The sequence below is a fragment of the Tamandua tetradactyla genome, chromosome 3, assembly GCF_023851605.1.
Source record: "Tamandua tetradactyla isolate mTamTet1 chromosome 3, mTamTet1.pri, whole genome shotgun sequence".
In the NCBI taxonomy this organism is placed as follows: Eukaryota; Metazoa; Chordata; class Mammalia; order Pilosa; family Myrmecophagidae; genus Tamandua; species Tamandua tetradactyla.
In genome coordinates, this window is record NC_135329.1 from 22,874,997 (window position 1) to 22,888,673 (window position 13,677).

At 41.5% G+C, this 13,677-nt stretch overlaps 1 protein-coding gene across 1 annotated transcript; it reads left to right on the forward strand.

Moving 5' to 3' along the window:
- The first annotated feature begins 7,001 nt into the window (after positions 1 to 7,001).
- POLR3D (RNA polymerase III subunit D) lies at positions 7,002 to 12,860 on the forward strand. Its single transcript, XM_077152734.1, has 9 exons — positions 7,002 to 7,128; positions 7,389 to 7,558; positions 8,464 to 8,507; positions 9,102 to 9,253; positions 9,415 to 9,539; positions 9,886 to 10,054; positions 10,426 to 10,691; positions 11,160 to 11,312; positions 11,476 to 12,860. Exons 2-9 carry the CDS (start codon positions 7,394 to 7,396, stop codon positions 11,596 to 11,598), a joined length of 1,197 nt encoding a protein of 398 aa, XP_077008849.1. The 5' UTR covers positions 7,002 to 7,128; positions 7,389 to 7,393; the 3' UTR covers positions 11,599 to 12,860.
- Positions 12,861 to 13,677: the final 817 nt, after the last annotated feature.

The following is a 13,677-nucleotide window of genomic DNA, read 5'->3' on the forward strand; positions in this document are numbered from 1 at the left end:
AATGGTGCTGCAATAACTGGATAGTCGCATGGAAAAAAAAGGAAACGTGACCCCCACCACACAGCATACATAGGGAAAAAAAACTGGTAAGGGGCAGGGGTGTATAGATGAAGCAAGATTGGGCATTCATGGATTATTGCTGAAGCTGAGTACACTGAGGTTCATTACGTTATTCTCTCTACTCGCGTGTATGCTTGAGAGTTTCCGTAGTAAACGTATCAAAGCTTTGATTACTGTAATAACAAAAGCATTTATTAAGCATCAAGTCACAGTGTCAGGCATGCAATTCTTGCAACAATCTTGAAAGGTAGATCTATTAACCTCATTTAAAAAAAAAAACAAAAAAAAAAGGCGGGAGTGGGAAATGAGACTCAGCCCAGAAGTAGTGAAACCAGTATTCAAATTCAGGTCTGCCTGAGTCCAAGGGCCAGATTCTTCATGGTAAGGATATGTTACAAACAAAGAGTCGGGTTTAATAGAGAAGGGAACTGTAAGTGAAATAAAAAGTACTCTTAATATGGCATATGGGCGTATATAATGAACATGTTTGTGTCTTTCCTCATGGTTGAACTAAGTGTGGAGATCTCTTGGGTCAATGAATATGTATACATTCAGAGTCCACAAAAATCAACTTGTCATGTATGCATGTTGAGAAGGCCAGAAGTGGTTAATTGCTGTTATAAGAATTGTGTGGGTTTCTGAGCTCTTATTTACTTTACCTTCTTGAAATTATATTTAAACATCCTACAGCTCTCACTTGTCACTTATTTTGAGCCTAATAAAGGGCGTTAAGGTTACTTAAAAAGTTGGACACAAGTATAAGTTTTTAAGATTTTTCACTTAAATAGTTAACAACTTTGAGACATGGAGAATAGGTGGATAATATTCAAGAACTCTGAAAAACTGTAGGAGAGACAGTAATGAAATTTTTGAAAGGCAAGAGAAATTTCAAGAGAAGAAGATTGAGAACAATGAAGAAAGAGAACAAAAACTGAAATGAGAACTGGAAGGACTAATCATAGAACTGTGGTATTAGAATAATCAGTAAATTAATCTGAAGTGGACAAGCATGATGTAGAAAATATAGACTACCACTGGGCACTGCAGGGCAAGATACCAGGAACAAGAGTTAGATGTAATGAATATACAGAATACTACCATGCTGAAAGGCTTCCCTCGACTCACTCAATATTTGCTACACTCATCTATTAAGAGAGCTGTCTACAGAACCTATAAAGAAAATACCTGAAAATACACCTCTGCGATGGCTTTTACATCGATGGTACCAAAGTTGAACCACCTTTTAGAAACAGGCCACCTTGATTTTTCACATGTAGACCACTTGGTCTTACCACAATCTGGGATTCATTTGCTCATTCAACAAATATTCACTGGGTGCTTGCTATGTCAGGCATTGTTTCAGGCAATGTGGATACTGCCTCAGAAGAGAAGCGAGGAGGACAAAAATCCCTGACCTTATAGAGCTTACATTCTAGTAATTCTAGTAAAGGGATAACAAATTAAAAAAAATTTTTTTATTTATACAACATACAAGCACATACATTCTTAACATACCAACATTCCGTACATGGTACAATCAATGGCTCACAGTATCATCACATAGCTGTATATTCATCACCATGATAATTTTTTAGAATACTTGCATCATTCCAGGAAAAAGAAATAAAAAGAAAAAAAAACTCATATGTACCACACGCCTTACCCTTCTCTCTCACTGACCACTAGTATTTCCATCTATACAATATATATACATTTTAATTTTAACATTTGTTCCCCTTATTATTTATTTTAAATCCATGTTTTACTTATCTGTCCATACCATACATAAAAGGAGCATCAGACACAGGGTTTTCACAATCACACAGTCACATGGTAAAAGCTGTATCATTATACAATCATCTTCAAGAAACATGGCTACTGGAACACAGCTCTTCATTTTCAGGCACTTCCCTCTAGCCTAATACACTTTAATCTCCAAAGGGGTTATCTATACAATGCATAAGAATAACCTCCAGGATAACCTCTCAACTCTGAAATCTCTCAGCCACTGACACTTTATTTTGTCTCATTTTTCTTCCCCCTTTCAATCGAGAAGGCTTTCTCAATCCCTTGAAGCTGAGTCTCAGCTCATTCCTGGATTTCTGTCCCATGTTGCCAGGGAGGTTTACACCCTTGGGAGTCATGTCCCATGTAGAGAGGGGGAAGGCAGTAAGATTGCTTGTCGTGTTGGTTAAGAGAGAGAGAGGTCACATCTGAGCAACAAAAGAGGTCCTCTGGTGGTGACTCTTAGGCCTAATTTTAAGTAGGCTTAGTGTTTCCTTTGCAGGGATAAGTTTCATAGGAACAAACCCCAAGATTGAGGGCTCAGCCTATTGATTTGGTTATTCCCACTGCTTGCGAGAATATCGGGAGTTCTCCAGATGGGGAAGTTGAATTTTCCCCGTTTCTCCCCATTCCCCCAAGGGGACTTGGCAAATATTTTTTTATTCACTGTTCAAATCACTCTGGGATTTATTGGGGCATCACTCTGGGATTTATCAGGGCATTCCTCTGGACAAGCCTATATAATCTCAGGCCCTATTTAAGGTTCCATGTACTTATGGTGTTCAATTAAACTGTCCACATAAGTTATATTAGGAGATGCACTAGTCAAAATATAAATTTTGGACAAAATAAACACTTTTTCCTTTTGTCTCACACATAAGTTAAAGTTTTAAAATACGAACTACCATCTACTTTCAACACCCTGCAACACTGACATTCCTTTGTTCTTCCTCATGCAAAAAAAACATTTTTAACTTTGTACATCTAGTTACTACCAGAGTTAATGAATTTTAAAAGTCTGTATTTATCAGGTGGTAATAAATGCTATGGAGAAAAGTCGGTCAGTAAATAAGACAGGTGATGTCATGGGGGAGTGGGAGTTACAACTTTGAAGACAAAATGTCAAAAGTGACTTTGGAGTAATAGACCTGGATGAAGGGAGAAAGTGAGCTGTGCAGAAGTATGTGGTGGGCTCTAGAGCATTCCAGGTAGCAGGTGCAGAAGCCCTGGAGGAGGAACACGCCTGATCTCTTCCAGAAACAGCAAGGAGGCCAGCGTGGCAGGAGCAGTCAGTGAGGGGAGTGTGGCAGGAATGGTGGCCAGGGAGATGACAGATGGAGGGGCACCTTATGCAGGGCTTTGCAGAAAGCCCTGGTGTTCACTCTGAAATGGGAGGCCACTGGGAAGTTGAGACATGATCTGCTGTGAAATATATTACTTATGCTCTATTGAGACTAGACCGAGGGCCCAGGTGGAAGCAGGGAGGCCAGTTGGAAGCTACTGTAATAATCTCAACAAAAGATGTGATGGTGGCCTCGAGCAGGGTAGTGTGTCACTGAAGGGTGAGACGTAGTAAGATTCTGGATATATTTGGAAGGTAGAGCTGCCATAAAAAAATGTTAGGCCTGAGAGAAATAGAGGAGTTAAAAAAAGAGGAATTTTTTTTTTTTAACCTGAACAACCAGAAGGATGGTGTGGCCATTTTCCTAAGATGCAAAAACTTTGGGAAGTTTGAGGAGGAAGATCAAAAGTTTGAACTTAAACATAAATTTAAGAACCCTAGCAAATATCTTAGTTAAGGCTGAAATAGGCAGAGATATACCTCTGGAGTTCAGAGAGTTCTAGGCTGGAGATACATATTTAAGAGCTATTTGTAAACGTACACGGTTTGAAGCCAGGAAAATAAGGGAGGAGTTCCAAGAACTGAATCCTAAAATTTTCCCATATTAAGAGGCTGAAGAGTTGAGGAACCAAGAAAGGAGAATGAGAAGGAATGGCCTCCAAAATGAATCAAATTAGGGTAAATTTCATGTCGAGAACATGTAATAGCCCAATCTTAGGTACTGCTCTCCTACTATATATTCCCTTTATTCTACTAATACATATTCAAAGCAGTTGCTTATTCATTTAGTATTTTCAATGCCCATCACGAATTCACAGGAATTGGCTTTTGACAGAAACTGTTTAGACCTTCTAAAACCTGTATTTAGACCCAGAAAATTATGAAATGTTCCCAAGAGTTCGACTACTAGTTTCATTATCTATCAGAAAAGAATGGTTATTGTCTTTTCCTATAAGATATATGTAAATAAAATGCAATAAAATGTTGATAATAAAAATATCTGCTAGACTCATATGTTACATAGGCTTCTGTGGCTAATAATTTACAAGCTTGAGGCTAGATAAAAGAATGAACACTTCAGAGAAAACAGAGAGCTCTGGGATTAAGTAAAGAAAGAAAGCAGAATGGTGAAGGCAAATTATAGAACCATATATGAAATAACTCAACCTAAAAAAATACATGCATAGGAAAAACAGCTTCAAGTATACAAAACAGGTGATGGTATAACATTAGCAGATTTTAATTCTCTGCCTTTTAAAATTTTCAGAATTTCCTACAATGAATAAGCATCTTTTTTTTTTTTTCAGGTTGAACTATACTTTTATTTTACTCCATCAGCTGACATTAAGGGATAATACAATAAAAAATGAAACAAGACTCAGAGTTCTTGAAATGTTGTTGGGAATACAGTTCACAGGACCACACAGTGTTTGCTTCTTAGGGACTCAAACACATTTTATTTGAAGCCTCACAATCAGATAAATTGTGCTTCTTACCAGCAACTGGTTTATTCTCATATCATAAACCTGTAACTGATCAGTGAATAAGCATCTTTGTAAAAACAAAACAAAACAAAAATTTAAGAGCTGCTAAAAGCTTGGTGAACCTCAAAGTCCAGAGAAACAAACTGGAGCAATTTCATCTGGTACTCCAGTCAGAGACTCAGGGCTAAAACAAACAAACAAACAAATAAATAAATAAATAAAATATAATAAATTTTTTTAAAAAGGAAACCGAGGGCTGTTATGTGTAGCTCTGTAGGGAACAGGAAGGGTTTTCGTTTGGTTTGGTTATCATACAACTAATATGGAGAAAAGATATTGAAAAAATCTGGATAGAAACCAACATAACAAAATAGTAATATAATATTAATATATTGTTAAATTGGTAAAAATGAAGTTTAAAAATTTTAACTCAAAATGATGTGGTAAATTATGTATATGTATACGCACATTTTTTAGTGGTGATGCACAAACATTTTGAAAGAAATTTATAACATGGATGAAGAACCACAAAATGCTCATGTTCATAATAGTATAGCCACTGTGGAAAACAGTTTGGCAGTTTTTTATAAAATTGAGCATGCAACTACCATATGACCCATTAATTATACTCTTAGGCATTTATCCCAGAGAAATGAAAAACGTTATGTTTACACAAAAACCCATACACAGCAGCTTTATTTCTAACGCCCCAAACTGGCAACGACCTGTTCACAGCAGTTTTATTTGCTATAGCCAGATATCCTTCAAAGGGTGAATGATGAAAGAAACTGATACAGCCATACTATGGATACTCAGCAATAAATAATAAGGAACTACTGTTGCATGCAACAAATTGGAAAATCTCCAGGGAATTTTGTTGAGTGGAAAAAGCAATTTTAAGAAGTTATATAGAATAGTTACATAATATTCTTGAAATAACCAAATTATAGAAATGGAGAGCAGATTAATAGTTACCAGGGAGGGGGATGGTGGTGAAATGGATGTGGCTATGAAAGGGCGAAACAAGAGATACTTGCGGTGATGGAAATGTTTTGTGTCTAGACTATATCAGCGTCAATATTCTGAGTGTGATATTGCACTATTGTTTTATAAGACGCTACTATTGAGGCAAACTAAGTAAGCAATACTTGGGATCTCTCAGCACTATTTCTTAAGACTACATGCGTCTACCATTATCTCAAAATAAAAAGATGACTTCTAAAAAACTGCAAGTACTCTTTAGGCCACTAATCCCAGGTCTGGAGATTTGTGCTAAGGAAACAATTCCAAAGAAGAATGTTGAATGCACCCAATGTTCAAAGAAGCATTATTTACAACAAAGAGTGAAACAATCGAATGTTCAAATAATAGGGAAATCGGACATAATGATATATCCACTCCACGGAGAATATCTAAATCATTTGGATACAACAACAAAGAAATGTTATTTGAAAAAGGAGGATACAGAATTGTGGGACAATATGACGGAAGCGTGAAATATATTACACACATTTTGATAGCAGTATTCTAGGTGGAATTCTAATAGAAATGTTTTCCTTTCCCCAAACTTTCTGTAACGTTGTTACATGGTTTTTTATACGGTGTGTGTGTGAGGGAGCACATTATTTATTTTTACGTTAAACCACAAGCGCTAGAGTCACAGTAAAAGTTCTTTACATTCGCCCCTCCTGCAGAGCAAACTTTCAGGTTCCATGCAAGCACAGGCGCACGCAGCCCTAAGCCCAGCCTGGGTGCTACTGGGCACCTGGCTTGCCCGCGGCAGCTGCTTCGCCAACCTCGCACAGCCCCACCCCACGACCCTACCAGGAGTTCAGAGAAGGGTCGTCGGAGCGAGGGCGAGGCCACTGCCTAGAGGTGCAGTGACCACTCCAAGGTCACCATCCAGAGCCCGCGGCCGCAATGGAGACTGCTACGGCCCGGCGCGGGCCTGGGTTCTGGCCTGGGTTCCCCCGACTTCGAGTCCAGGTCTCGCTCTCTGCCCCGCGCCCCTCGCCCCACCCCGAAGCGCGACCCCAACTGCTCCGAGGCGGCTGATTCCCACATTGTGCTCTGGCGACCGCCAGCGCCCCAGACCCTGAGCAGCGCCCCAGACCCTGAGCTCGGCGCCTCCACTCCCCGCCCCAGGCCGGACCCCCGAGCGCTGCACCGTGGCGGAACCTAGACCCAACCCCTCATCCTTTTTCGCCCTCTCAACCCAGCTTTTCCCGACTCCGGGAAGAACCGGGAAGAGAAGGCAGAGCTGCGCGAGGCGCCGCTTGATAAATACTGTGGCCCGGCCCCGCCCACCGAACCTCACTTCCGCCCCGCGGCAAGATGGCGGCGCCCGGGCGCTGCCACGCAGACTTCCGCCCAGCGTGGAAACTGAGGGCCCGCTACGGGCGGCGGCGGAGGTGAAGTGACGCGCGTGGTGTGGAGTCGCAGTTCGGGTGCTCTAGGGTGCGTCCCTGACTCAGGCCTGGCCAGACCCCCTAGGGAGACGGCGAGTCGCGACAGGCTAAGATCGAGAGCCAAAGCCTTGAGCCGGGTGGTCCAGGGAGTCTCGCCACGTGGGAGGGGGAGGAGCTGATGCGCGTCCGCAGGGACGCACTGACTGGGGGGCGGGAGCCACGTGGGTGGGGTTCCGCCCACGGTTCGCGTGTCCAACCCGTCGAGTGACCTCGTTGCTCCTTTCCCCCCTTTTCCCCCTTCTCTCCCAGGCAACATGTCGGAAGGAAACGCCGCGGGCGAGCCCAGCACCCCGGGAGGTCCCCGACCTCTTCTCTCTGGGGCCCGGGGGCTTATCGGGAGGCGGCCGGCGCCCCCCCTTACCCCGGGCCGTCTTCCCTCCATCCGTTCCAGGGACCTCACCCTCGGGGGAGTCAAGAAGGTACCCGACATCACCTTTTTGCAGAGAAACTCAACTATCTTGAATACAAGCCCCCTGAGATTCAAATAGTATTCATATAGGGCCTACTGTGTGCCAGGGCTCGTGTGGACCCCGTAAGAATCTTGTGCCTAGACTTCTGCTTATTCGTCTTTCAGTGCTGGGAAGCCTGTTGTACCTTCAAGTCTAGTTGTTTGGAACAAGGTGTTGAGAGAATTCCCAGAGTGGCTGGAGGGCAGAGGATCCTCATTAGTCCAAGACGTTCAGAGGCAATTTGAGCGTGTTTCTTTTACTGTATATTTCGGACACCTTTGAGAAGCCCATGAAAAGCAAGCATAATGAATCAAACATGACATTAGATGCTTTGTATCCTTGGCCATTATGTTAGTGCTTATTGATGTAAATTAAATGTAGCCCTGAAGAGGGAAAAAAATGACAGAAGCATAAAATAGCCTGTTGTGAAGGACTTAATTTTGTCTTGGAGAATTCTGGTGGTAGAATTCTAACTATCTTGAACCTTGCTGCTAGAGCTGTTTTCCTATGAAACTGACTGGTCTCTAAAGCTGTTTGAAGACAAGAGGTGAGACTAGATAAGTTTCTTCGCTTTTAGAAGCCCAGGAGGCACTCCTTTTAGGGGACACAAGCTGAGGCTTCTAGTTAAAAATGACTTTGGTATCCAGTCATCCACTGGAATACCACTTATCCCATTTATCTAGGTAAATCCACTGCTGATGTTCCTTCTTTTCGGGTATGTTCCCATCTCTAAATCCCTGACAACAGTTTCCAATATGTGTAAGAGAACCATGGTGATCTTGGTCCTTAAAAGATGCCCTTTGGTAATTTTTCTTTTCGTCTGTACTTTGGGGTCAGAACTTATCAAATCAGTGACTCCTGTATTTTACTTTCAGAAAACCTTCACCCCAAACATCATCAGTCGGAAGATTAAGGAAGAGTAAGTAGCTAGGCTTTCTGAATAACTACCCCTGATTTACATTCTCTGAATTTGGGGATTCTGGGATACAACTAGATATGTGGCTCAAGAACTTAAACTTAGGAGTTTCAACCCTGGCTCCCAGGTGATTCTTATGTACAAGCCTTTAAAAAAATGATGCATAAGACTCTATCCCTAAAAATCGTGATTTAACTTGTTAGCAGTGGAATGGAGTGATTCTCATATATAGCCAGAGATAAGAACCACCAGTTTAGACAAAGATGTATCAAGTTATCCCTTAAGTTCCTTACCATTATAACCTTCCTGTTTTCAGTCAGTGCAAAAAAATCTACATTTGGGGGTAGCTTCTATAGTTCAGGTTTTGAGTTATGATTCTGATATATACTGTTAACAAAAATTAAAGTAAAGAAAACAGGACCCTGCCCTATTGAGCAAGTGAAAAACTGAGACTGAGGATTGGGTTCTCCACCTTATAATGAAGTTGTTGGCTTATAAACGCGCTGCTCAGTTAGAGTGGAATGGTATGAGAGAGTTAGGCCAGTTCTCTGAGGCAGGGTGAGTGAGTGGTTTCTTTTAATCCACTCCCTTTTCCAGGCCAAAGGAAGAAGTAACTGTCAAAAAGGAGAAGCGTGAAAGAGATAGAGACCGACAGCGAGAAGGGCATGGACGGGGCCGGGGTCGTCCAGAAGTGATCCAGTCCCACTCCATCTTTGAGCAGGGCCCAGCTGAAATGATGAAGAAAAAAGGTATAAGACTGTTGGGGCTCTGGGAGGAAGGAATGGATGGAGGATTTCAGTTCAGAATGCTTAAGAGAAGGACAAAGACAATGTTATTTCCTTGCTTCCAGTTAGTTTTCCTTGTTGCTGGCATCTTCTTTATCCTTGGTGAATTGGGTGATTTCCCACAGGGAATTGGGATAAAACAGTGGATGTGTCAGACATGGGGCCTTCTCATATCATCAACATCAAAAAAGAGAAGAGGGAGACGGATGAAGAAACAAAACAAATCCTGCGCATGCTGGAAAAGGATGACGTAGGTACCAGGGAACTGGGGAGAAAGGGCTTCTGTGTGGCTGTGGAAAAGAACTTTTGGGGAGCAAGAGTTAGAAGAAGATGAGCATTGTTGTTGTTGTTAATTTTTTTATTAATTAAAAAAAATTTTTTTTGAAGTATGATAAGAAACAAACATTCTTAACATATGATCATTCTGTTCTACATATATAATCAGTAATTCACAATATCATCACATAGTTGCATATTCAGAAGATGAGCTTTTTGATGTCCTGTTGAGCAGCAGGACTCTGATTAGAAAAGAACTCGAGTGGATTCCAGTATAACTACTGGTCTAGCTCTTTGTGACCTCTCTGACTCTTTGGCAGTTCATCGATGACCCTGGGCTGAGGAATGACACTCGAAACATGCCTGTGCAGTTGCCTCTGGCTCACTCAGGGTGGCTTTTTAAGGAAGAGAATGAAGAACCAGATGTTAAACCTTTGCTGGCTGGTCCCAAGGAAGAGGACATGGAAGTGGATGTCCCTGTTATGAAAGGTATTCTGTGTCAGTTAACTTCTCATTGCCTTTTCTTTGGCCACCCCTCAGAAGTCTGTATAGAACCTAACAAACTGTTATTAATAAGTAGGTCCTCTTCCATCCCAGTTATAAAATGTATAACCTGAAATAAAATGCTAAATTCTCATTCTCTGAGGCTTTAAGTGCTGACATGGATCAGTGGACCCTAAATCCCTTTTTAAATAAGCCACATAACTCTTGAATGTTCTGTCTCTTGTCCTCCATAACTAGAGTCTCACTCCATCTTCCTGTCTGAGTGACAGTGGAGCAGATGTAGGGGAAGGGATGGTTACGGGATGACAGAGAAGGTAGTTGCATGATAGCCCTTCTATTTGTATTACCCTGGGCAGTGAAAGAGGAGCCACGAGATGAGGAGGAGGAGGCCAAGATGAAGGCTCCTTCCAGAGCACCAAGAAAGACTCCAGGCCTCCCAAAGGATGTATCTGTGGCAGAGCTGCTCAGGGAGTTGAGTCTCACCAGAGAGGAAGAACTGCTGTTCCTCCAGCTGCCAGACACCCTCCCCGGCCAGCCACCCACTCAGGACATCAAGCCAATCAAGACAGAGGTGCAGGGCGAGGATGGACAGATGGTGGTTATAAAGCAGGAGAAAGACCGGGTATGATCAAGAATGAATGTGAAAATGTGAGGAGACCAGAAAGGGAAGTAGTGGCATGAATGTGGAGGAAGCAAAGGTGTGCCAACCAAGCTAAAATGAGAGAACAATATGCATTTGTTCTTTGTACCTGCAAGGCCCTTGGCACTTTTTATAACTCCCGCCCCAGTTGTATGTGTTATTTTGAATATAAATGTGTTATTTATATACATAAATGAAAACATAAAACCCATGGACCACCATCACCCAGCTTCAGCAATTATTGTTATTTTGTCCATTGTTATTTTGTTTGTTTGCTATTGATTTTGTTTTTTAAATCAGTGGTAGTTAGCCTAAGGAAAATACTCTCTTTGGGGAGCTCATTCTGATCTTTGCTGCCTGATGCTTTTCTTAGGGAGATAGAATAGTGTTCATTCATGAAAGATGAACAAACAGCTCCATACCCAGTTTCTTGCCTTATTCTTTTCAAAGGAAGCCAGGCTGGCAGAGAATACTTGTACTCTGGGTGACCTGACAGAGGGTCAGGTTGGCAAACTGCTCATCCGCAAGTCAGGAAAGGTACAACTCCTCCTGGGCAAGGTGACTCTGGATGTAACGATGGGAACTTCTTGCTCTTTCCTGCAGGTGAGGGCCCTTGGGATCAGGTTGAAGGTTCTTTGAAGAGGTTGTGAAGAGTCAGTTCTAAGGGGGAGGAGGGTTCATGGGACTATCACATTAAATTTTTAGTAGAACTGAATGATGGAGGCATGAGGTTTTGGTTCTCATAGCTCTCTCTTTTGATTGACAGGAGCTGGTGTCCGTGGGCCTTGGAGACAGCAGGACGGGAGATATGACAGTCCTGGGACATGTGAAACACAAACTTGTATGTTCTCCTGATTTTGAATCCCTCTTGGATCACAGACACCGGTAAAGTGAGCAGATGGAGGATGGTGGTGACTGTGCCCACGACTGCTGCCTGCTCCAGACGTTTTGTTCTTGAGTCTGTGAGACCCAGAAGGGGTCTGTTTAGCCCACCCACTCCAGCCTTTGGCAGCCATTGCCCCAATTTCCCCACAGGGTCCACGTGCCAAGTGGCTCCCTCCCACAGCAGCTGTGAACGGCACGATAACCTACCCACAGCATGGTGACTGCATTTCCTCACTCCTGGGGGACTTGTCCCTTCTATTTATTTTTATATTTATGTCTTATTTTTTAAACTGACTATATTCTCCCAAGGTAGAGAGGAGAGGGACTGTGGAAAAGTACAAGTTCTTTCTCTTGATGACTTCTTGGCGCTTAGGGTAGGAGGTATAAAGGACTGTTGCTTCTGCTTTTGCTCCCTTCCTTCTCCCTAGAGACATAGTTGAAAGAGCAGGGAATTTCTGAGTCTGAGACCTAGCACTCAGTCCCAGGACCATCAGTTTTAAGTTGTGTGACCTTGGACAAACTACCTAACCTTTCTGAGCCTCATATTCCTCATCTGACAAAAACGAGGATAATACCTACCTCACAGGGTTGGTGTGGGGATTAAACGGAGTATTGTAAATGAAAACTCCTTGCACAAGGCCAGAATATACAGTAGGCGCTCAATAAATGTTAGTTTCCTTTGTCTTTGCCTGAGTCTATTTTCGAACAACATAGATATTCTAAGAATCTCAAAAGAAGTGAATAGAGCTGCTCATGTATCCTCTCACTCCTCCTCTGTAGCCCACCCCCAGCTCTGCTGAGGTTCTGAATGTAGAGGTTTAGGCCGATCTGCGCTCTTTTATTCTTGGTCACTCTTGGCCAAGTGCTTCCTGTTGTTGATGTGAGGCACTAGCTGAAGATTCTGTTGAAAGTGAAGAATTCACAGACCCCTCCCAGCACCCCCCAAATGCCTTAGGGTGACATGGTGGTTCCAAGAATCATTCTCCCACTTTTACCCCCACCCCCACAATAAGTAGCCAGGAACTTTCTATATTCCATTTAAATATTTCTCAAAAAGAAACTTCTGACCACTCACAGGGTATTACCACCACACTAAGTCAAATACATCTAATTTCTGTGGGGTGCCACATAGAGCACAAAACAACTCTTTAATGTAAAATTTGTTTCTAGAGTAAAGTATCTATTAAATGAGGGGGATCTTTATATTGGGTTTTTATATATTTTTAAATGTAACATTTTTTGTTAATTAAATGCCACCATAATGTATTTACATTGTTGCTTCTTAAAAATCAAAGCCACCTTGATGTTTCTCTTCTAGGAATATGTCATAGTTTGAACGGTATGTGTAGTGATTAAAGTGTGTTCCTGAAGAGTATATTTTTAAAAGTTCTGGTTTTAGTAAACAAGAATATAAAAATATAATAGTTTTTGTATGATTTTCTTTTGCTATAATGAAAATCAAGGACTTGGTTTTCTTTTTTCTTTTAAACTCGCTTTTATGGGAAAATGAAAAGGGATATCTCCCTCTAACAGTGACTTAATTATCTCATAGTAGTGATGTCACCATTCTTTTCATAGGGGAAATACACCTCATATAGGAAAACAGACAAAATTTTCTCTTGGGAGTTCCCTTTATAACTTACCATTTTCTTCCACTTGAGAAAATTCCTGTATTTTCAGATTATTTCATCTTGAACTTTTTGCACTTCTGTGCAATGTAATATTTTATTGATCTGTCTTAACACATTTTCATTTTATTTCATGTATGTCTCCCACTTACGTGTCTGAATCAGCCATTTCAGATTTTAAATTCAGTGGTTGAAAAGAATTTGTTTTATGTATTTTCTCATGGGTTTAAATTGAATAGCTTTGCATTGTAACCCAGTTATGCTATGGAACTTATTCTATATTCTTCCTTTTGTAAGCTTGCCTTAGTCTGTCTTTTGTCATTTTCTATGGTTTAAGGAAGAACACACCAAACTCAATATTTTCATTTCAAATAAACTATTTCTTCTCCTTTAAGGGGAGAAATAGATTGAATTAATAACTACTGTTGCAGTCAGTCTTCCTTAAATTAGTCCAG

Bases quoted from the DNA above. Each gene is read 5' to 3' on its own strand.
- POLR3D (XM_077152734.1), top strand. From the start codon at position 7,394: ATGTCGGAAGGAAACGCCGCGGGCGAGCCCAGCACCCCGGGAGGTCCC. The intron at 7,559-8,463 runs GTACCCGACATC...TTTTACTTTCAG, and splicing joins CCCTCGGGGGAGTCAAGAAG to AAAACCTTCACCCCAAACAT. The intron at 10,692-11,159 runs GTATGATCAAGA...TTCTTTTCAAAG, and splicing joins TAAAGCAGGAGAAAGACCGG to GAAGCCAGGCTGGCAGAGAA.